Raw genomic sequence first — 23,860 nt, 5'->3', positions numbered from 1 at the left:
AAATTTTATATTAATTCTTGACAAGTCCACCTCAAAGGACAATTAAGAGTTAACATTACTAGGAACTAGTCATAAAGATTGAAGACTCGGGTTATAGTTAGGGTTTCAAAGTTTTCTGATCAATTTTACCAAGAGTAACTTCACATTTCTTTGAATTTATTTAATAAATTCAAATGATCAAACTGCCACCATGGTCCAAAATCACTTTCGCAGAACCTCGATAACACACCAGAGTACCAGATTCATGTCAGATGACAGGTTATTCATACAGGGAGACATTCAACATGTAGACTATATTGATAGTCATTTGCCAATAAAATCTTATTTACATTTATTTTGAATACACCTGGGAAAATAGTTTTCACCCTGTTTTCCAGTTTGTCCACAAAATCTGTATTCTCATTTCTGAACTCTTTTCATCTTTACTGGTCTTTGCTGGAGATAATTCATATTTCCAACAGATGGAAACTACAGGCCGTTGAGACTGCCTAGGCTATTTGCTAATAAAATTACTATTAGTCTTTTTATATTACATGATTAGCTATGCTTGCAATGACAACGTAAAGGACTACATTTGGATAGACAGGTGTTGGTGTTAAAATAGAATCATGATATGGGATTTCAATATGTGCTGCTGACGGGAATAGGTTTCCTTCCCTTGCTTTCAAAATTAGAGCAATGAAATATAAAGCATTTCAAAGTATTTAAGGACTTCAAAGTAACTGCTTACAGTTTAGTCCTCAATATTTTAATCTGCATGTACAACAGCACACTGACAACTAACACGATGAAAGCCCGAGGGACGAATTACATGTTCAGCAATTAAGTTTCCCACAATTCAGAGCAGGGGACAGAAGGGTTTTTTCTTGCAAAGTACTGGAGTAACTCAGGTCAGGCGGCATCCATGGTGGCTTCTCTTCACGAATGCAGCCTGATCCACTGAGTTATTCCAACTGTGGTTTGCTCAAGATTCCAACATGTTCGATAATTAGATTTTTTGTGGCAAAGGTGGCTAAATCGTCACTCTCAGTGCAGATTGAACTGGTGACCAACCGCTTAAATGGTGACCAATGACTGATTTAAAAAATGTTTTCTTTCCAAATGCAGGGAAAATCAAGGGAAATAAAATTAATGGAATTATAAACACAATGGTCATCCAACCAACATGTCAGTCATGGCCTAGTGGACACCACTCTTGTCTGTTAGTGTTGTCTGAAGTTAGTGTTACGTGCCATTCTGGAGATGTAAGCACATAATTAGGCAGGTATTCCTTCCAGTGCAGCACTAAGAAAATGTTGCATCTGCAGAGGCACTGCATCGCTGATGAGACATTAAATAAAGACCAAGACCAAGACTACTCGCTCAAGTGAACATAAAAGATCCTAGGGCACTTTTTCAACATCTTGCACCTATATTTGTCTATTAGCATCAACAACAAAACATCTGGTCTTCGTCTCACCTTGCAGCACGATGCAAACTCTACACCTCACGACTTGAGACCATAACCTTCAAGAGTTACATAAAATCACTATCAATTAGGCTCCAATGGGCAAGAGATAATTGGGCAGTGTAAATACAGAAAACCGCCATTGCATGAAAGGTACGGGTGCAATATCACAACAATTAAATTAGTCCCAATATTCTGTTCTGTGTCTGTTCCTGTGCTGTACTGTTCTATGCTCTGCATGCAGTACAACCTTTAACAAAAGATTGAACACAGTACAGTATGCACAGAGAAGAAAACGTCATCCTTTAAGGTGACGATACAAGAAAGGTCATAACTGTCAAAAAAAGTTGAACAGGTTTGGATCGCCACACTAAAAACAGGCAAAGGGGTAAACAGATAGTTACGACTGTAAAGAGGTTCAACTTGGTAGCCAAATAGATATCTTCACTTGAAGAGTGAAACAAAAAGATACAAATATCACAAACACTAATGAATCTAATGAAATCTCTTTACTCAAGATGGAGAGAATATTTAACTTGCTGCAATTTTATAATTGAACAATTTTTGTCCAATTTTTCCACTATCAGTACCATTAATAGCTCATTTAAATGTCACTACTAATGGTCCCGACAATAGAAAAATGGGCAAAATTCAGGCCAAATTTATTTAAATGTCATGAATATGTTTTTTAGAGATACAGCGTGGAAATAGGCTCTTCGGCCAGTCAATGATGACCAGCAATCACCCATGCACTGGTTCTATCCTACACATTAGGGACAATATAATGAAGCCAATTAACTTACAAATCCGCACACCAATGGAATGTGGGAGGAAACCAGGACACCCGGAGAAAACCCACAGGGAGAACATACAAACTCCATATAGATAGTACTCATAGTCAGGGTCGAACCCGGATCTCTGGTGCTGTGAGACAAGAGCTCTACTTCTGTGCCACTGTGTCTAAAATGTATTCAACAGTTCCAGAATTAAATCTTCTAAAATAAAGGTTCACATTAAAATTCATTGCTTGTAATTTAGAAGATTAGGTGTTGCACAAATATAAATTCTTAAAGCCTGCCATTAAAGCCCTCCTTGTGATTTTTATAATCTACAATGGAAGACTGAGGAGATATTAATCATTTAAATACCATATGCACAACAGCAATTAAAAATGCGAAAGTTGTCATTTTAAATACAGGAATCTTAAAAATGGCTATTGCATAATCTAGTGAGTTTACATTAAATAGAATGCACATATACAACTTGTAGCAGAAAACCTGGTAATATTCCATTAAGGAAAGTTTTTGAACAAATTATAATTATCCTGCTTTCCATATTGATGCATCAAACTACTTCTAGATTAAAAGGTAGTCATTTACAAAACTAAATTGTTTATAGTTTTGCTCTATAGTCGTAATGGTCCTATGATTAGGAACTTTGGTATAGAACAAGGCCATTCAGTCTTTATTTTATAAATGTAAATGTGACTTAATGGGTTAATCAGCCCATTTATAGTAATAAACTGGTGTGGCATTTGTAGCCTCCACGGGATAATATAAACTGCAAACCGTAGTTAATTTGCCTGTTGCAGCAGTAGGGACAGAATTAAAGATTTTAAAACAAATTCAACAGAACGTTAGCATCAAAACTACAATATTAACAAATTTCAGAATGAATTAAGAGACATAGATAAACCATTCATGTTCCAAATTAAGTTGCGCTGGATGCTGAACATGCCTGATGAATTTTATTCAAGAACTTAAAAACTGTTTCAGTAAAGTGGCCACAAGGTTGTCAAGAATTCCTCTACGTTCCATCTGAGGTATCTAACCAATTCAATTAACATATTACCATTTGCGAATAATCAAAGGGCATCAGCTACAGAATACTGAGGGTATTCTACAATTCAAACGGCGACCTCCAAATACTACTGTAAAAAAATGTGCAATACTAAAAATCACCTCGTTTTTCTTTTTAATTTGTTTTTAAAAGGCTAGTTTTAGTATCATCTTGAACTGGGTGGACCCGTTGTGTCCAAAGCTCTCCTGCATTGTTCTAGCACTCTACCCTCCCCACTCCCCACTCCCCCCCTCCTCGATCCCCCCTCAACCTGGGCATCAGTCAGACCCCCCCCACATCCCCCTCCCCTGCAAGAGATTAATATATATTAATAGATATACAATATAACATTTTAGATTCTTGCATAATTATATTTTTATTATTATTATTGTTATATTATATCATTATTATTTTTATCCTGGAGGGGTGTGTATGTGTGTGTGTGTATGTGCGTGTGTGTGTGCATGCCACGTTGCCCGCTGGGGACGGGCGGGAGCGTGGACTGCACCACACGGCGGGCAGCATGGCTCCTCACCCCGCCACTGATTGGCCGCCACTCCCGTCACCCTCCCCTTTCCGAGCTCCCAACTGCGCATTGTGTCCAAACCTCTCCTGATTGCCATTCCCGCCCCGCGGTTCCTCTCTTTCCCCCCACCTCACCAACTCCATCGCCCCTCAATCCCCCCCTTAAAACTCCCTCGGGGCCAGTGGCAGGCGAGGGGGGAAGAGGAAAATGGAGAGGGAGCCACTCACCCAGGCCCCGGTGGCCCGCAGCAGGAGAGCTATCCTCACCCCCCCTTGATTGGCCGCCACTCTCATCACTCAGGCTCTAACACTCTCCAAACTTGGCCATCACAAGATGTGGTACAAGAGCAGATGAAATAATTCTCAATTACCTCTGCTTGACCTGTAATAGTTAAGACATGCTCAATAAACAATAATTTTGACATGCTGACTTAAGTGATGGACATGAGAACTGTGTACTGATGTTATTTAATATGGACTATGAGAGGCATACAATGAATTTTGTTCTAACATTTCAAGTTAAAGCTAATATAAATGAAGGCAAATTACTGATGTGCAATGATTAAATGTCCCACCGAGTTACTCCAGCATTATGTCCACCACTAAATAGCAGTCAGAAATAATAGACAAGTGTTCAAATTGCTACAGTGTAACCCAACAATCCTTGAAGGTCTGAAGAAGGGTCTCGACCTGAAACGTCACCCATTCCTTCTCGCCAGATATGCAGTGTTACTCCAGCATTTTGTGTCAATCCTTGGCCCACTGCAGTTTGCATACTACCACAACAGGTCTACAGACAATGCCATCTCCCTGGCCCTACACTCATCCCTGAAACACCTGCATAAGAGAGACACCTATGCCAGACTACAGCTATGCCTTTAACACCATTATACCATCCAAGCTCATCACCAAACTCATGGACCACCATTGTGGGATGGATATCAAATAATAAGGAGACAGAGTACAGGAAGGAGATGGGGAACCTTGTGATCTGGTGTTGAGACAACAGCCTTTCTCTTAATATCAGCAAGACAAAGTAGATAGTGATCAACTTCAGGAAGCAAAATGGTACACATACATTCGTTTGCATTGATGGAACCAAAGTAGAGATGGTTGAAAGCTTCAAATTCCTAGGAGTAAATATCATAACCAATTTCTGCTGGACCACCCATATTAAACCAATGGCCAAAAAAGCACACCAACGACTCTACTTCCTAAGAAGGCTTTGGAAATTTGGCATGTCTCCAACAACTATCACCAACTTCGACAGATGCACCATAGAAAGCATTTTATCAAGACCGCAAGAAATTGCAGAGAATTGTGGATGCAGCCCAGATCGTCACACAAACCAACCTCCCTTCCACTGACTCCATTTATACCGAACGCGGCCTCGGCAAGGCCAGCAGAATAATCAAGGACGGGTCACACCCTGGCCAATCCCTCTTCTCCCCCCTCCCATCGGGCAAAAGTATAGAAGTGTGAAAACGCACACCTGTGAACGGCTCGATTGTGATCATGTATTGTCTTTCTGTTGACTGGTTAGCATGCAACAAAAGCTTTTCACTGTACCTCGGTACACGTGACAAACTAAACTCAAACTCAAGGGATCACACATAAATATGCCATGACCTCAAGAATTAAAGATTTAAATGTTGAGATGGAAAGCCATGTGCTCAAATTTTCAACAACAAAAATTGGCAATGTAGATAGAACAATTTTTTAATAGCCAATTAATCACAGATCGGAATGTCTAACATCAAAGGTAGGGAAATTTGATTGATTAGTAGGAAGCCACTTGTAAAGTTTGGGATTAATCGTGGTCTTAGATTAGATAGCATGGCTCCGTTATGCATGGATCATGTCAGATCAATTTGATTGACTTTTCCAGAAGTAACAAAATGTACTGATTAGAACAGTATGGTTGATGTAGTCCATATAGAATTCAATATGCCATTTGACTAGGTATGAGGAGAGACCAGTCCCAAAGATTCAGAGCCCATGGAATCCACGGAAAGTTGGATCCAAAAACGGCTTGGTTATCGTAAGCAGGGTGATGGTGGAGGGCTGACTTGTGTTTGTAAGGCCTATAACCAATTTTGTACCACGGGAATTATTGCTGGGACATTTGCCATTTGTTATCTGCATTAAGAGTTTTGATATGGGTGCAGATTGTATGATTAGTAAATTTGCAAATGACACAAACATCAGTAATGTTGATGAGGATAGACAAAGGCTGTAGAAAGTAACTGATCAGTTGGTAAAATGGGCAGAGCAATGACAGATTAAATGAGAGATTCCATGAGACAAATGAGAGATGTCTCTTTGGAACAACTAATAATGGTAGGACACAGTAAGAATGGTAGAGCCCAAGGGAGTATTGAGAACCGGAGGGACCTCATTGTACAAATCCAAAGATCCCTGAAGATAGCAGCACTGGTAGATAAACGTGGTGTATAGAATACTTGTTTTCATTAATTGGGGCACAGAATACGAGAGCAGAGAGATTACGGCAAAAGTTTCTAAAACCGGGTTTGCCTACAGGTGGAGTATTGTGTAAAGTTCACATCCATACCACAGGAAGGACGGGATTACATTGGAGAAGGGATTCACCAGGATATTGCCTGGAATGAAGTGTTGAGGGGAGATTGGATGAGCTAGATTTGTTTGCCTTGAAACAGATAGAGATGTATAAAATAATGAGAAGCATGGGAAGTGTAGATTGTATGAAACTTACCCCTTAACAGCAGTATTTTGGGGGCATACACTTACAGTAAAGACCAAGAGATTTAGAAGGAATCTTGGGGAAGAACCTTTTCAACCAGAGGGTGGTTTATCACATTTAAAGATCTAGCCAAGCATTTGAATTGCCAATACACATACACAAGGCTAGAAAGCACGTTTTGGGAAAGGAAATTTTAATGTGCCTGGGCACATGGAAGATGGCATGGGCATGGCGGGCCAAAAGGGCTGCTCCTGAGCTGTATGGCTCCATTGCAAAATCCACTGTGGTATTCACAATTTATGACACCAAGGGACGACTCAGCTAAAATTTAAGATAGAACAGTGGCGGCACTGTGGCACTGCTGCCAAAGACCCTAATTTGATCCTGACTACATGTGCAGTCTGTACAGAGTTTGTATGTTCTGCCTGTGACCGCGTGGGTTTCCTCCAGGTGCTCCAGTTTCCTCCCAAATTCCAAAGATGTGTCAGTTTGTAGGTAAATTGGCTTCAGTAAATCGTCCCTGGTGTGCAGGATAGAACTAGTGTAAGGGGATCGCTGGTCGGCACGGAATCGGCAGGCCGAAGGACCCGTTTCCATGCTGTATCTCTAAAACTAAAAACGAACAGAGGGGCACAGTTGTGGAGTCTTGGATTCAATATATTGAATCACTTTTAAAAAACTCAGGCCTTTCAGCAATGTAGTCAGGGAACACTTCTTGCAAAAGCTGGGAGTTGGGAAATCTCTTTGACAAACAAGTTTATGTTATGGAATCTAAGTCCTTCTAAACGAGTGTACGAATGATCAATAAATCCTAGGTAAATTATCAAGTTGTTAGGCTTCCCTTTCATCTCTAACACTGCAGTTTGCACCCTCCATGAAATGCGCATCTGCAGTACACCAAGGCTTAATCAGCAGCACCACTCAAATGCACAGCCTTCATCAAGTAAAAGGGTAAATGTATACCATCAGTTCTAGTTGCATGCCAACCCTGACATGGAAAATTTTATTAAAGTATGTAATTAGGCAAAGGTGATTATAGAGATAACGAATGGTTAGAGAAGCTTTCCTTTAATTCCTGTGTTACCCAGCTTCCCTTCAAATATATAAACACCATTCATTTCTAGTACTTCACGTTGTGTCATTTTCACATTCCATTCATCTTTTTTTCTGCCTAGCTCCTCTTGAGTAAATTCTCAAATGACCCAACATGATTTTCTTAGGACTGCCCATTTGTACAACAGGCTGATCTTTCAGTAGCTCATGTTTCCTACATCTGAAGTCTTTAACATTGTTTTTACATTCTGCAGTTTCCCATATCAATGTGCTATTACCTAACAGCACTATTTCTAGTTCCTAAATAGTGCCTGTTGTGTGAAGAAGTCTAGCTGTCCCACTTCACACATATTTCTTCAGTGGACAAGTCAAGCACAAGTTTTCACACCTTTAAGTAACAGATCCCATCCAATCTATGGACCACCCACATCACTCCCAGTTCTCCCATTCTGACTTAGACTATTAATCATTACAAAAAGTGGTGATAAGTAAAACGGCTTCTTATACTCAGAAGATACCATACAGTATTGCCAGGTCAAACCTGAACAAAGGTATAAAAAGGGCCAAAGACAACCACAGGCAACGGGTGGAAGACTACTTCAATACCACGGACACCAGAAGCATGTGGCAGGGTGTCAGGGACATCACTGGCTACAAGAGCAGACCTGCCTGCCCCCACAGCGATATCACACTAACCAACGAGCTAAACACCTTCTTTGCCCGCTTCGAAACTGGCAACATCACCTTGAGGGGAAGAACCCCTGCCGAGGCGGAGGGGCTGGTCTTGCAACTGAGCACACAGGAAATACAACGCGCTCTGCAAAGGGTCAACTCACGCAAGGCTGCAGGCCCGGATGGAGTTCAAGGAAGGGTACTTAGGGACTGTGCTGAACAGTTGGCTGAGGTATTCACTAGGATCTTTAACCTGTCATTATCTCTGGCTATGGTCCCCAAGTGCCTGAAGTCGGCTGCCATAGTGCCGGTGCGGAAAAAAGCAAAGATCACCAACCTGAACGACTACCGTCCGGTTGCCCTAACTCCTATAGTCATGAAGTGCTTTGAAAGGCTGGTCCTCTCACACATCAAATCCAGCATCCCTGCCTCACTGGACCCACATCAATTTGCATACAGGGCAAACAGATCCACAGAGGACGCCATCTCTCTGGCTCTTCACACTGTCCTGACTCACCTGGAGAGACAGGGCACGTACGTGATGATGCTATTCATCGACTATAGCTCTGCCTTCAACACGGTCATCCCCACCAAGCTCAACACCAAACTCCACCAGCTAGGCCTCAGCTCGTCGTTATGCGACTGGATCCTGGACTTCCTGCTGGAGCGACGGCAGGCAGTGAGAATGGGCCTGCACCTGTCCTCCACCATCACCCTGAGTACCGGCACACCACAGGGCTGTGTTCTGAGCCCCATGCTCTACTCCCTATTCACACACAACTGTGTTCCTGCATTCGACACCAACACCATTGTCAAGTTTGCAAACAACACAATGGTGATCGGGCTGATCACCAACGGTGATGAAACAAAATACAGAGCGGAGGTGCAGAACCTGGCAGACTGGTGCTCTGATTACAACCTGTCCCTAAATACCACCAAGACCAAGGAGCTGATCATCAACTTCCATAGGTCACACAACGGAGAATACGCCCCGATCTTTATCAACGGGGACAGTGTGGAGAGAGTGTCCAGCTTCAAGTTTCTGGGCACCCACATTTAGGAGGACCTAACATGGTCCAATAACACTGCTGCACTGGTCAAGAAGGCACAGCACCGACTGTTCTACCAAAGAACACTGAAAAAGTCTGGTCTACCCCAACAGCTGCTGACGACCTTCTACCGCTGCACCATAGAGAGCACCCTAACACATGGCATCCCTGTGTGGTACCTCAGCTGCACGGAGGCAGAGAGGAAAGCTCTTCAGCGGGTAGTCCATAGAGCTCAGAGGACCATCGGAACACAGCTACCAGCCTTAGACAACACACGATGCCTGAGAAAAGCCACCAGCATCCACAAAGACTCTTCTACCATCGGGCAGACGATACAAGGCCTTCTACGCCCGCACCTCCAGACTCAGGAACACCTTCATCCCCAGGGCCATAGCTGCTATGAACCGGTCCTGCTGAGCCGGATGGTCACATCGCACAGTGAACCGGCACAGATCTACTTGCACTTTATTCTGTTTTTAAACTTTTCTAATTTGTTTCATTGGGTTGTTTAAATTAATACTGACTAGCTAATTAATTTATTGCATCGTATGGGAGGCGCATTCCCAATCTCGTTGTACCCCTGTACAATGACAATAAAAATGTATTGTATTGTAGACACAAAAAGCTGGCGTAACTCAGCGGGTGAGGTAGCATCTCTGGAGAAAAGGAATAGGTGACGTTTCGGGTCGAGACCCTTGAAGTGATGCTGCCTGATCCGTTGAGTTACTCCAGCTTTTTGTGACTATCTTCGGTATAAACCAGCATCTGCAGTTCCTTCCTACACACTTCTTATGTTCACTCCTTTCCCATCTCCTAAATAGGGTCACACCTTGATCAATCATCTCAGATATACTATTAAATTGCAACTGCAGTTCCTTCCTACACACTTCTTATGCTCAGCCCTTTCCTATCTCTTAAATAGGTTCACACCTTGATCAATCATCTCAGATGTACTATTAAATTGCAGTCGCCATATGCCACACCCTTTCTAATTCAAGTACTTTTCTGAAATCCCTTCAAGTTTTCCATATAACAGGCTGCTATGTGTAACACCCATTCCCTTGGCACGTCCAATAACTAAGTTCAATACCAAGTGTGTTTGTTTTAGAAAAATAAATTCATATAGGATTTTTGAAAATAGGGAAAATCTCCACACATTGTGTCTTCCAACGTAATTGATCACTGACACAGTAAAATGGCATAGAATTCCAAGTTTCTCAACAAGCAAATTACATACATTTATCTGAACACAGGAAAACATCATGAGAAAAGAGGCATAATCTAATAAAACTAATGCTGGCCCAGAAGGGACATTAGAGGGGTTTGATTCGTTAAATCGGTTTCAAAGAGACTCCCATATCTCAAAGAACTAGAGGCAAGAAGGTCCTGGGAATGAATTCCTGTGGTTAGTTCCTTAGCAATGGAATACATGATCAAAACAGATGGGGCAAAGGAAATTATGGATTCTAGAATAGGAATAATGCAGGATTCTTGGTGAACTATAGATTACAAAGATAGGAAAGGCCAATCTCAACGAGGGACTTGAAAGAGGATGTACCTTTAAGAAAACTGTACTCTGGATTTATTTGGTTCTCATTTGTGTGAAAATATAAAACACCAATGCTGGGCATTGCTTACGATTTATCCAAAATTATTATGGATTACATTTTTTTAAGCAGTACACTCGGCAAAGTTTTGCCCATGCCACCACTTCACTTGAAAACATCACTTCACATTGAACTGTTTTATGGATGATGGATGTTGTCAGTGCTTGTTCAAATAGCCAACATTAAAATAATTCCTATCCGAACACACACATTACTCAACCGGAAAAAAATTAACACTCCACTATATTCACAGTGGGGTGAGTACTCTGTAAAAATCGCAGCTGACTTTCCTGAGATGATGATGTAAATTAGAAGATGGGCAGTTGAATTGTATTACTTCATGTTTGAAGTAAGAAAGTGAGGGGCCCCAGCCCAACCCAACAGGAATATCACAAGTGTCTAAAAAGGCATGAGGAAGGTGTCAACAGCAGATCTGACACAAGGCCAAAGATGGGCAATATTACAGAGGAGGTTTTATTGATGGAATGGATATATAGTTCAAAATTCGTCATGTTCAAAAAGACATAAAGCTGCCAGTGCTCTGGTTCAGTTTCAGGCAGCTGCCGGAGAGAGGGATGAAGTAGTGGCTCCATTATACCACTTTTTGTAACCTCTGGTCATCCCTTCCACTTTACAGTAGTTACTGTTGGAGGAAAAATCAGCTGTTAGTTTGCACACAGCAAGTTATCACAAACCACAAGACCTTAAAGACCAGATGAAAATTTTTGCAATGTTGGTCAGGCAATAAATACTGCTCAACACAAGAAACAATTCCCCTATTCGTTTATAACAGCAACACAGGATCAACAAGGAGAGAAGACAGGGCTTCTATTTAACATCCACACCAAAAGATGGTGCTTCCTTCACAAGAGTATTCTCTACAGCCCTGGAAATGTTGGTCTAAAATTTTGTACTTTAAGTCTTTGGAGTGAGACTTTAACCCACAACATCCTGACTCAGAGACAACAGGACTCCTCCCAATGAGCCACAAGTGGCAGATTGTTGTCAGTGCAATTAGTTGAATAAGACACATGGAACATTAAATGTTACATTCATTCAATTTAAACATAAATTACCAATACACAACATAACTTTAACTAATCCCAGAGCATGAGAAAAATAAAATCCATTTACACTGCCTGTTGCACAGCCTCAGACTTCCCTTTTAAGCCAATAAGCTTCTCAAACTATTTTTTTTCTTTTACATAACCATTGCAACTCAAAAAGTAGAAATATAAATTGATTTCAATTTAAGAAAAAAAGATCAGGTATGTACTTTTGAGGACATTTTTGCAAGTTGATGAGGCAACAATAAATGCCAGATTTCACATTTAAAGAATGTTTGTTTACAGCTTGTGTGCAAACTTCTTCATTCATCACAATTTATTATTGACTGACATAACATTTTTTTGAATCTAAAGTAATAAAACGATACACAATTAGGCCAAGGCTTCACACGAGAGACTTTAAAATATTAAACCCCCACAAGCTAGTGAATTTGTTCCTGGGTCGTTCAATTGGCAGAAATAGATGGATAGCCATTGCACAACATAAAAATTATATTCCAATTTAAATACACAAAATAACAGAAACATTACAATAAACTTGAAGTGTGTCATCGTGTATCGGTACAAACAACAAAAAATTGGCCCAAACTCGGCAGATTTGGCCAATTAATAAGAGACCTTCGGGGGCCATAAAAAAAACTATCCGAAAGGAAGATTTTTCTGAGGCGGCAATGTTGCTGCCCGTGGATAGATATGGAAAGCTGTGTGTGAAGGCAGCGCCCCGAGCCACCGCAGAAAGAGGCCGGGAGCCGCAGTCAGAAACGACAGCAGCCCGAGGCCTCAACTCCAACAACTTGACTAAAAACTCAGCGCGCAACTCCCGCCACCAACGAAAAGCCCGACAGGCCTGGCCCGCTCGCCCACTCACCCCTTCATGGTGCGCGGGCGCTTGTCCGTCTTCACCCGTTAACTGAGCGAGTAGGGGATGAAGGTAATCGCCCAACTCCTCTCTAACACATGCCACTCGCCGCGCTCCCTCCGCTCCGCGCCGCGCCGCGCCACCCACTCTCACCTCCGACCTCTAACCCCACCTCCGGGCCAACACTCCACTCGCACCTCACCGAACACGACCGAGTCTTCCCGAGTCCGGGCGAACGAAACCCGAGTCTCCCCGAGTTCGGGCGGACGGGACCCGAGCCTTTCCGAGTGCGGATGAACGGGACCCGAGACGTCCCGGGTCTGGGCGATCGGGACCCGAATCTTCCCGAGCCCGGGCGGACGGGGCTCGAGTCTTCTCGTTCCCAGGCGGACCGGACCCGAGACGTCCCTAGCCCGGGCGAACGGGACCCGAGTCTTCCCGAGCCCGGGCGAACATGACCCGAGTCTTCCCGATCCCGCGCTGACCGGACCCGAGACGTCCCGAGCCTGGGCGAACGGGACCCGAGTCTTCCCGAGCCCGGGCGAACATGGCCCGAGTCTTCCCGATCCCGGGCCGACCGGACCCGAGACGTTCCGCGTCTGGGCGAACGGGACCCGAGTCTTCCTGAGCACGGGCGAACACGACCAGAGTCTTCCCGATCCCGGGCCGACCGGACCCGAGACGTCCCGCGTCTGGGCGAACGGGACCCGAGTCTTCCCGAGCCAGGGCGGACGGGACTCGAATTTTCCCGATCCCGGGAGGACCGGACTCGAGACGTCCCGAGCCCGGGCGAACGTGACCTGAGTCTTCCCGAGCCCGGGCGAACATGACCCGAGTCTTCCCGAGCCAGGGCGAACGGGACCCGAGAACGGGATCCGAATCTAAGCTAAACAAATCGGAACCCAAGTCGCATGCTGAAATATTAACAGTTTATGTGACCACGTTCTATTTTGCGAATGGTTCCAACGTTTCGTGTTTGATTTCAAATTTCCATGATCTGCAGTACTTTGCTTTTAATCAAAATGACCCTGGATCGAGCCCAGTCAGACCGAGCCAGCCGAACGCAGCAAATCTCTCAGAAATAACGATTCGCAATGAACTGCCGCCACTTTAATCATTTAAGTTTATTTCCTTTCAAATGTCCTTTAAACTCGCTCCAATGCGCATACCATTTAACAGAGAGAAATGAGCGACAGTCTCCCCGATCTTTTAACACTCTCCTGCTTTATAATTTTCTAATCTTCACATAAAAGAGAAGCTTCAGTCACTCTCAACAAACGTTGATGTGTTTATGTGCAGGAAAGAACTGCAGATGTTGGTTTATGTTGTGTGGTTTCACTAAATAGAATATAAAAAGGTTTGTGGGAGGTAACCGTCCATCACGTGACAGGGGTCGTTTCAGACAATTTAACTTAAGGGAAAATAAATACGATCAGCCACTCCAAACGGTGCATCTCGACAAATATCAAAATCTGAATAGTAATTTATCTTTGTAATGGACAGTATTCGGAATATAAGAAAAGTCGGCTGACGTCATCCGTTCGTTAAGCGTTTTTTCTCTTAGAGAAAACGAGTTTTTAAATTTTTTATCGATCGCTTCTACTTTCAGATCTTAATCTCCGCCAAGAATTTTTTAAGTATATAAATTAGCTGCGAGTATTTTGTGCGTTTTGTGTGGTCCCGCCCCTTGCGGTTTGGCGGAGTGCGCGTGCGTAGCGGGTGGTCAGCTGACTGTCAACCGACTGCAGGAGCTCGAGACGGAGGCAGCAGGTAAAGCGCGGCCGGAGTCACGCACTAAATGGTGGAGAAACTCAGCGGGACAGGCAGCGTCTCTGGAGAGAAGGAATGGGTGACGTTTCGGGTCGGGACCCTTCAGACTGAAGTAACTCCCGCTGAGTTACTCCAACATTTGTCCAGACGTCACCCATTCTTTCTCTCCCGAGATGCTGCCTGACCCGCTGAACTCCAGCATTTTGTGTCTACCTTCGATTTAAACTAGCATCTGCAGTTTTTTTCCTAATCAACATTTTATGTAATAAGCGGGTCTGATGAGCAAGAGTAGAGGAAAACAGCAGGGTGAGGGGTTCAGTGAAGGTGGGAGATGACAATTTTCCTCCGAGAGGCTGGACTACAATCTCATCCCAATGGCCTCATTACTTTCTGCTTTACCTCAAACATTGAAACAGAGCTATTTTCCCAATTTGACCACTTCTACAATCTCCCTGTACTTTTTTTAAACCACCTTCCCAACCGGCCAGTTGTTGTATGTATAAGAAAATAACTGCAGATGCTGATACAAATCGATTTATTCACAAAATGCTGGAGTAACTCAGCAGGTCAGGCAGCATCTCGGGAGAGAAGGAATGGGTGACGTTTCGGGTCGAGACCCTTCTTCAGACTGACTGTTGTATGTGTAGTGTCAGATTAAGTGGCAAAAGGCGTGCTGCATCATTGAGCAATCCATCAATCACCCAGGGATGTGGGCTGAGAAGTAGAGTCAAGCTGTGCTTTGTACCATTTTAAGGAAATGAAACGGTAGTTTCATAACTCTTGTAGATGTTCTTAATACACTGGCCAACTATTGTATGCTGAATATAACACTTAACAGGTAGGAATAATGAACTATTGCTAACTTTTCATTTTGAACTTTGTTTCAGAGCAGGAAATGTGAGAAGAAGTATTGTTAATGTATCTAAGAGTCTCTGGGCTAATTATGGATATTAATCCATTCTGAGATGGAAAAGTTAAGGAATTACAGTCAAAGATTGTTCAAGTAAACAATTCTTGCTAAGGCATTGGATTTTAGTGTAGCTGAAACCTGGAGGAATGTGTGGCGTTCTGGTCCTCTTTAAGAAACAATTTCCTAGTTAGGAAAACCATTAGAAGAGATTTGCTGGGCTGACTCCTGGATTGAGAAGGTTGCCTTATCACGAATGTCTTAAAAACGCTGTTGCTTGGAGTTTAGAAGAATGAGGGGTGATCTCAGGATCTTAAGTTTCAATAACGGGGAATGACATGGTAGACATCGAGATGTTTCCACTAATGGGAGGATCTCCAACAAGGCAATATAATTGCAAGGAATGCAGACTGTCATCCAAAACTTAAATGCTTAAGTATTCCTTTTGAATTCTTTGCCATATAGAAGCATTTAAAGAGGTAATTCTGTGAACAATCAGTGAATTGAGGGTCATGAGAAATTGCCACAGATAAAGAGATAAGATTTGAGTGGTTAGCCATGACCATATTATATCATGGGGCAGACATGAGGGACTTTTTGGTTGTCTCCTGCACTTATTTTCTTGTGTTGCTCTTGTGTTCCATTGTATGGATAACAAAATTCACCCAGATAAAGGAGGGTATGGTGGAGAATGACTGGTGGTTCTTTGATTCAAGAAAGAAGCCGAGGGGGAATGTTCAGTCAATTTCTAATTCTGTCAGCATTTTAAGGAAAACTAACATTTACGAATTCTACACTGGGCTGTTAAGTGAATCTGAGACTTGACATGTAAGTGAAACAAGAATCAAGGTCAAAGTTCCAAATTGACCTGAAAAAATATTAGCTTCCAGCTTGCTGTTTTACCACACAGTGGGAGATGTAAATTCTGCATTGGCTGTAATATTGTAAAAATAGTACATTGCTTTGAAATCTACAGAATTATAATCTTAGGACTTTGCCCAATTCCCCCACGTCTTCACACAATGGCGAAAGAGAAGTTGGGGTGGTCTTTGAGGAGATTTAATTAAAACTTGTGAGATTGAATAAAGCGCTACTTACAATTGTAGATTGGATAGTAAGCATAAGATATAGATATAAGGTGATTGACAGAAATGAGGCAACATAAGGAAATTTATGATGCTGCCTGACCTGCTGAGTTACTCCAGCATTTTGTGAATAAATACCTTCAATTTGTACCAGCATCTGCAATTATTTCCTTACAACATAAGGAAATATCTTTTTGTGCAATAAGTCATGAATCTAATGCAGATGTTTGAATCATTAGCAATTGCAATTGTATTTTTTGCTGGTCAACTACAACATGCTTGTGAAGTGTTACAATGGTGTTATGAGCTAAAGTATTTTGGTCTGTTTAGTGCCAGACTGCAGCCAGATGGCATTGTGATTTTGCTGTCATAAGTTCATGTGATGAATTATCCTGGCTTCAGGCTATGATGTGTATATTTTCAATAAGCAGTGTGTTCTGCGTACAGGTGAAATTTTAAGTTTTGTTGGGCATTTAATTTGCTTTTTCTCACTTTCTTTCCCTACCTTCTCACTCAAATGCTTTAATGAATCTAGGTTACGAGACTGAGACATGAGTAGCATTTAAGGTGTTGCGAGTACAAATCCAGTCATGGCAAGTTGCAAATTTGAATTCAATTTACATGTTGGCTAGGAATTAGAAAAAATATTTAGTGATCTCTCGTTGTTGTACAAATTCAATCGATTCATTAATGTCCTACACACAACATGGTCTGGCCTAACAGCCACACAGCCTGTCTTTATATTCTCGGAAGTATCTAGCCAGAGCATTTGTGTATATAAATTTTTTTAAAACACCCATTCCTGCCTCAGAAAGTGTGTGGCTGGGAAGTAAATTGGTGGTTTTCCCTATAAAACATTCTTTATTAACATCTAGTGACTAGATAACCAACAACTTGCAGGTCCTCCGGAATATCTTGCATGTGATTATTCTTAAAGGAAGGTAAGATAGTTAGTGCTGCATTGTTAATTGTCTAATGTTTTGGGGGCACAAAACCAAAGAAAGCTTAATGTTTTATGTCATAATCCAGTGTCTTCGTGCATGTCTAACATATCTCAGAATGCACCCTTGATAGAAGCGAGAACATTCCAGAATATATTTCCCTAGCTTTGTCTTGATATTTTAACTTTCTGTTCAGATGAGATTTTTTTTAAAAATGCAGTTCATTTACTCAGTGACAAAAATATATCTATCGACACCTATTCCATCAGAGCACACCCAAATTCATAGGTCCAAATTAATGTATACTAACTGAAACAAATAAATACTAAACCTACTGTCTTAAAACACAATTATGAAACTCATCCAAGCATGATTCATACACATTAGGCAAAACATGTGTAAGGGGGTAGCTTTTCACCTTTTGATTTGTCATACTTTGCAGAAAATGGGCCTCACTTTCCCCCTTGTCACTCGCGCACCATTTGGTCTCAAACCTACCAGATTCAAATTCAATAATACAGATTTATTTTTCTTAAAACAAACCAGCAGCTACCTGGGCCTTCAGCAAAGTGCTCAAATGATATTGTAGGGTCACAATAAGCCCTGCCACAAACCCTGCTGGTAACCCTTGGAAGAAAACAAGCCACAGTCCTTGGCTTTAGTATCTGTCCAGACTGTCAACATTTTCAATGTTCCACATTCACAGAAAAATCTAACATTTTGAAAAACATTATTTAAAAAAATTAAAAATTAAAATTAATAGCATTAAAGCCATCTCAGATTGTTCAACATTATTCTTCTTCATAGCCATATATTTGTCATTCAAAAGAATGTCCATGCAGATCCTGCACCATGTATAGCCAGGCAAGGATCTAAGGATAAGTGCTGAGCAACCATCTGTTTCTTCATTAGATGCCATGTAGAGTCCAACAGTGATCACAGCCAGGAAATAACTGTCAGGTCCTGGCTAAAGATGCAGGTTTTCCACAGTTCTACATTGTTTTTTAACCTGAGTAACAAGTTTCAATCAATTTACTCATAATAACCAATGATCACAATGAAAAGAATACTTGTATGGGATGTTTTGCAAAGTGCAAATGAGCACTTTGCATCATCTGCAAGGCTATGTGCCGTTTTCAAACATGGTGGCAGTTTCATATCAGAATCTACAGTTTTGTTTTCCAGCAATTGGACTAGTTCCCTTGCTCTGCCCACTTTTGAACCATATTACTTGGCGTTCTGTCCAATTACAAAATTACTCACTGTCATATTTTTTGCCCCTTAAATCGTTATTTTACTGTTTAATAATGCAACCAATTCATTCTTGATTATTTTTGCAATATGAATGAGTGGCCATTTTATATTGGGGGAGCTGTATAATTGTTTCTTTGGCTTTTTTGCCATTAAGCTAGGTAAATTTGGTGTGGCAAATCTTGAGTAAGACTTTCCCCGCAAGCAGAATGTCACTAACCTTGTACAGGCTGCAAGGAAAAAAAATCAATTTACTGCATCAGTGACTTGCTTACAGCATCTGCTGTAGCTCTGTGTATGGGCCATTTCAAAGTTGGTCCTTTCAAGATTTTTATTAAATTAGACTTGCTTCTGTGTCTATTTAATGATAAAAGAAGTTATTCACACTGCACTGAATTAGAATATCTTAAGTAGTATTGTGGTCCCACTCATGTATAAACAAAAGGGTTTTGCGTATAACTCCATCTTGCCATTAAAGCGACATTGAAAATCTTAAACATGTATGATTGTGTGTATAAATATTCAACACAACATGCTTAACGAACTTTGTTATTAAGTAACTTTGTCAGCTTAGAAATGGACTTTCCACTGGACTTTTTTATATAACAGGCAGGTTAACTATGCTATTTAGATGTTACCTTTCAGTTAGCTTAAATTTGAGAAATGAAGATTAATATTTCACTATCTTTAACCTGCATTCAGCAGGCAAGTAGCTCTTTAAAAATATGGATCGTAAACTTTTAGCAACATTTATGGTGATTTTATGCAGGGATGAGATATGCAGGGGTGATTTATAATCATTTCCAAAGTGCTGAAGCATGACAGTGAAACAATGTGTTTTCATAAAAGGATAGTTAAAATGTACAGACATGTTGGCAAAATAATCTATTTTTTCTTCTTTTCCTCCTTCTCAATATACTTTATTTCTCCTTCCCAATATAACTCTTTTCACACAAAATTCTTATTGATTAAACATTTCCTTGCTGTTCATGGCTTCGGGAAAATTGAGACTTGGGCAAAACTATCCTGCTGCATCTGCAGTATGATGGGCATAGAAACATAGAAAATAGGTGCAGAAGGAGGCCATTTGGCCCCTCGAGCCAGCACCACCATTCATTGTGATCATCTGAATCTGAATTACCTTTATTGTCATTCAAAATGAATTGAATGAAAATCATTCAAATTAGGAGATAAAAACTGCACACAATACTCGAAGTGCAGTCTCACCAGGGCCCTGTACAACCGCAGAAGGACCTGTTTGCTCCTCTACTCAAATCCTCTTGTTATGAAGGCCAACTTGCCATTAGTTTTCTTCATTGCCTGCTGTACCTACATGCTTACTTTCTGTGACAGATGTACAAGGACACCCAGGTCTCGTTGCACTTCCCCTTTTCCTAATCTGATACCATTCAGATAATAATATGCCGCCTTGTTCTTGCCACCAAAGTGGATAACCTCACATTTATTAACATTATACTGCATCTGCCCACTCACCCAACCTATCCAAGTCACCCTGCATCCTCATAGTACCTCTTCACAGTTCACGCTTCCACCCAACTTTGTGTCATCTGCAAATTTGCTAATGTTACTTTTAATTCCTTCATCTAAATCATTAATATATATTGTAAATAACTGTGATCCCAGCATCGAGCCTTGTGGTACCCCACTAGTCATTACCTGCCATTCTGAAAGGGACCTGTTAATTTCTACTCTGTTTCCTGTCCGCCAACCAATTTTCTATCCATGTTAATACCCAACCCCCAATACCATGTGCCTGAGTTTTGTCCACTAATCTGTGTGGGACCTTATCAAAGGCTTTCTGAAAGTCCAGATACACTACATCCACTGGCTCTCACTTGTCCATTTTCCTAGTTACATCCTCAAAAATTTCCAGAAGATTAGTCAAGCATGATTTCCCTTTCGTAAATCCATGCTGACTCGGAACGATGCTGTTACTGCTATCCAAATGTGCCGCTATTACATCTTTAATAATTGACTCCAGCATCTTCTCCACCACCGATGTCAGGCTAACTGGTCTATAATTCCCTGTTTTCTCTCCCTCCTTCCTTTAAAGGTGGAGTAACATTAGCTACCCTCCAATCTGATCCAGAATCTATAGAACATTGGAAAATGATCACCACTGCGTCTACAATTTCTAGAGCCACCTCCTTGAGTACCCTGGGGATTTATCAGCCTTCAGTCCCATCAGTCTACCCAACACCATTTCCTGACTAATGTGAATTTCCTTCAGTTCCTCCGTCACCCTAGATCCTCTGACCCTTAGTACACCTGGGAGATTGTGTCTTCCTGAGTGAAGACAGAACCAAAGTACCTGTTCAACTTGTCTGCCATTTCCTTGTTCCACATAATAAATTCACCTGTTTCTGTCTTCAAGGGACCCACATTTGTCTTAACTAATCTTTTCCTTTTCACATACGTAAAGAAGCATTTACTATCCTCATTTATATTCTTGGCTAGCTTACCTTTGTACTTCATATTTCCTCCCCATATTGCCTTTTTAGTTACCTTCTGCAGTCCTTTTTATCAAATGTTTAAAATAGCAAAATTGTGATCAGGAAGAAATTGAAGACTCTTTGACAAACCTTGTCAGCATGGTTCTATGGTGATAAGTTGTCAGCCCTGTTCGAATGTTGGAGTGTGCACATAAATTGTTCTGGGCAAGGAGGTAATCCTGCTGGCTTTGTCGCCTCCTCTGCATTTTGCAACTCCCACTTTTTTTTGTCTTATGTTCTCACCCGCAAACTGCTCCAGTTCACTCATTTCGTTGGCACTAGTGTCAGCAAATGGCTGCAACTCTCTTCTTGTTTTAGTCATGGTTTTTCTCTCCCAGAAACCATCCCAAAATTGCACAAACAATTGAGAAAGTGCTCACCCCATTAGCTTAGATTGCAGAAGTGAAAAAAAATTGTGTAACTAATTTGAAAATATCTGTAAACTTTGAGCTTGTCCAGTGTTGTGGGATCTAATTCCTCAATTTCACTTCTAACTGGACAGTCTAAGGTAATCCCAAAATCTTTTGAAATTAAAGCAGAATTTTGATTTTGTTTTCAATTAAGCATCCCTCTGGCTGCAGAAAACAAAATATATACTAGAGTGCACTGTAGTTGTTAAGGCACTTGCGAAGCTCATGGAATTTAAACAACATATTCGGAATATAGTGTTGCAGCTACAGAGAAAGTAGTTTAAAAAAATGTTCGGGCTGCAGTGAGACAGAATCATAAAAGCTATTCTTGAATCTGGTGGTACATGCTTTCAAGCGTTTGTATCTTCTGCGTGACTGGAGAGGGGAGAAGAGAGCAGGACTGGGGTGTTCATAAAAAATATCCATGGTATAGGAGCAGAATTAGGCTATTCGGCCCATCAAGTCTACTCTGCCATTCAATCATGGCCGATCTATCTTTCCCTTTCAACCCCGTTGTCCTACCTTCTCCCCATAGCCCCTGACACCCATACTAATCAAGAATCTGTCCATCTCCGCCTTAAAAATATCCATGACTTGGCTTCCACAGCCTTCTGTGGCAATGAATTCCACAGATTCGCCATCCTCTGACTAAAGAAATTCCCTCCATCTCCTTTCTAAAGGTATGTCCTTTTATCCTGAGGCTAGGCCTCTGAGCCTAGTCTCTCCTAGTGGAAACATCATTTCCACATCTGTTGTATCCAGGCTTTTCACTATTTTGTAAGTGTCAATGAAGGGTGTGTGAGTCGTCCTTGATTATTTTGGCTACTTTTCCGAGGGGCATTGATGTGTAGATGGAGTTGAAGGGGTGGCTGGATGGTATGATGATCGGGGCTGTGTCCAGAACTCTCTGCCGTTTCATGTGATCTTGGGCAGAACAGGTGCCATACCAAGCTGTGTTGCATTGCGATAGGATGTTTTTATGGTGACTCTGTAGAAACTGGTAAGAGTCATTGGAGATGGTCAGAATTTAACTCCGCCTCTTTTTCCCACACTGATCTTTCTGTCCTGGGCCTCCTCCATTGTCTGAGTGAGGCCCAATGCATATTGGAGGAACAGCACCTCGTATTTCGCTTAGGCAACTTACACCCCAGCGCCAGTTGATTTCTCTAATTTCAAGTAACCCTTGGTTTCCCTCTCTCTCCATCCCTGCCCCTTCCTAGTTTTCCGACCAGTCTGACTGTCCCCGATTACATTTATCTCTGTTTGCTCTGTTATTGCCTTCTCCTAGCTGACAATGATCTATTCTACATTTTCATTGATCTCTACCCCCTTTGATGTCTCATTCTCACACCTCCTTATCTCTGTATCTCCCCCTTCCCAGACTCTGTCTGAAGAAGGGTCTCAACCTGAAACCCTTGTCATTGATGTGGTTGCATCAGGTCAAATTGATAAAGATATTTACGCTTACTAACTTGAATCTCTCGACCATCTCCACTTCAGCACCATTGACGTAGACTGGGGAGCATAGTCTACCCTATTCCCTTATGACCAGCTCCTTTGTTTTACTGATGTTGGAGGAAAGGTTGTTGTCTTGACTCCGTGCTAAAAATGGTTTGGGTAAAATGGAATAATTTGTAACTTTGGCACCCATTGTGTGGTGACTCTTTGCACACCTTGAGTATGCAAAACAAAGAATACCACTGTGACTTGTCACATGTGACAATAAAGTATCATTCATTCATTCATATTAATTTCTCTAGTTTCAAGTCATCACCAAACTTGGAAATATGATGCATTGTTCCCCCGGCCAAGACGTGGACTGACTGAACCATTGATCGCCGCAGTCTTCCATTGGTCACAACCTGATATGGGCCCATTCATTTCTATTTTGTTTTGTATCTGTCAACTATTAAACCACACTCGTAAATAACAATTCCACGTGTCCTAAACGAAGCTGTGGGACCTTTTCAAACCTTCTGAAAATTAAAATGGACCATATCCACCTGTTCTCTTGCTTCTCAATGAGATGCATTGTCAAATAACTAATAGATTAATCAAACATGTTGTCTTTGCTCAAATATTTTCTTGGTACCGTGACATCTCGTATGTTATTATAGTTTACAGCATTTTGCATCTTACTGAC

General features: G+C 41.6%; 2 protein-coding genes across 3 annotated transcripts in view; one reads left to right on the top strand and one right to left on the bottom strand.

Moving 5' to 3' along the window:
• Nucleotides 1-13,017, bottom strand: part of naa50 (N-alpha-acetyltransferase 50, NatE catalytic subunit) — a 30,612-nt gene extending 17,595 nt beyond the window's left edge. The window contains exon 1 of one of the 2 annotated variants that reach the window (XM_078403013.1): nt 12,850-13,017. In XM_078403013.1, coding sequence (XP_078259139.1) covers nt 12,850-12,857 — 8 coding nt within the window. In that variant the 5' untranslated portion in view covers nt 12,858-13,017. The remainder of the gene's footprint in view (nt 1-12,849) is intronic. The other variant, XM_078403012.1, reaches the window with a different exon arrangement.
• A 1,368-nt stretch (nt 13,018-14,385) lies between these two features.
• The window catches only part of atp6v1ab (ATPase H+ transporting V1 subunit Ab), a 33,180-nt gene continuing 23,705 nt past the window's right edge, over nt 14,386-23,860 (top strand). The window contains exon 1 of the mRNA XM_078402202.1: nt 14,386-14,610. The gene's annotated coding sequence lies outside the window, so the exon portion shown is untranslated. The remainder of the gene's footprint in view (nt 14,611-23,860) is intronic.

This window comes from Rhinoraja longicauda, chromosome 7 (genome assembly GCF_053455715.1).
Source record: "Rhinoraja longicauda isolate Sanriku21f chromosome 7, sRhiLon1.1, whole genome shotgun sequence".
Classification (NCBI taxonomy): domain Eukaryota; kingdom Metazoa; phylum Chordata; class Chondrichthyes; order Rajiformes; family Arhynchobatidae; genus Rhinoraja; species Rhinoraja longicauda.
This window is presented reverse-complemented; position numbering and strand designations above follow the sequence as displayed.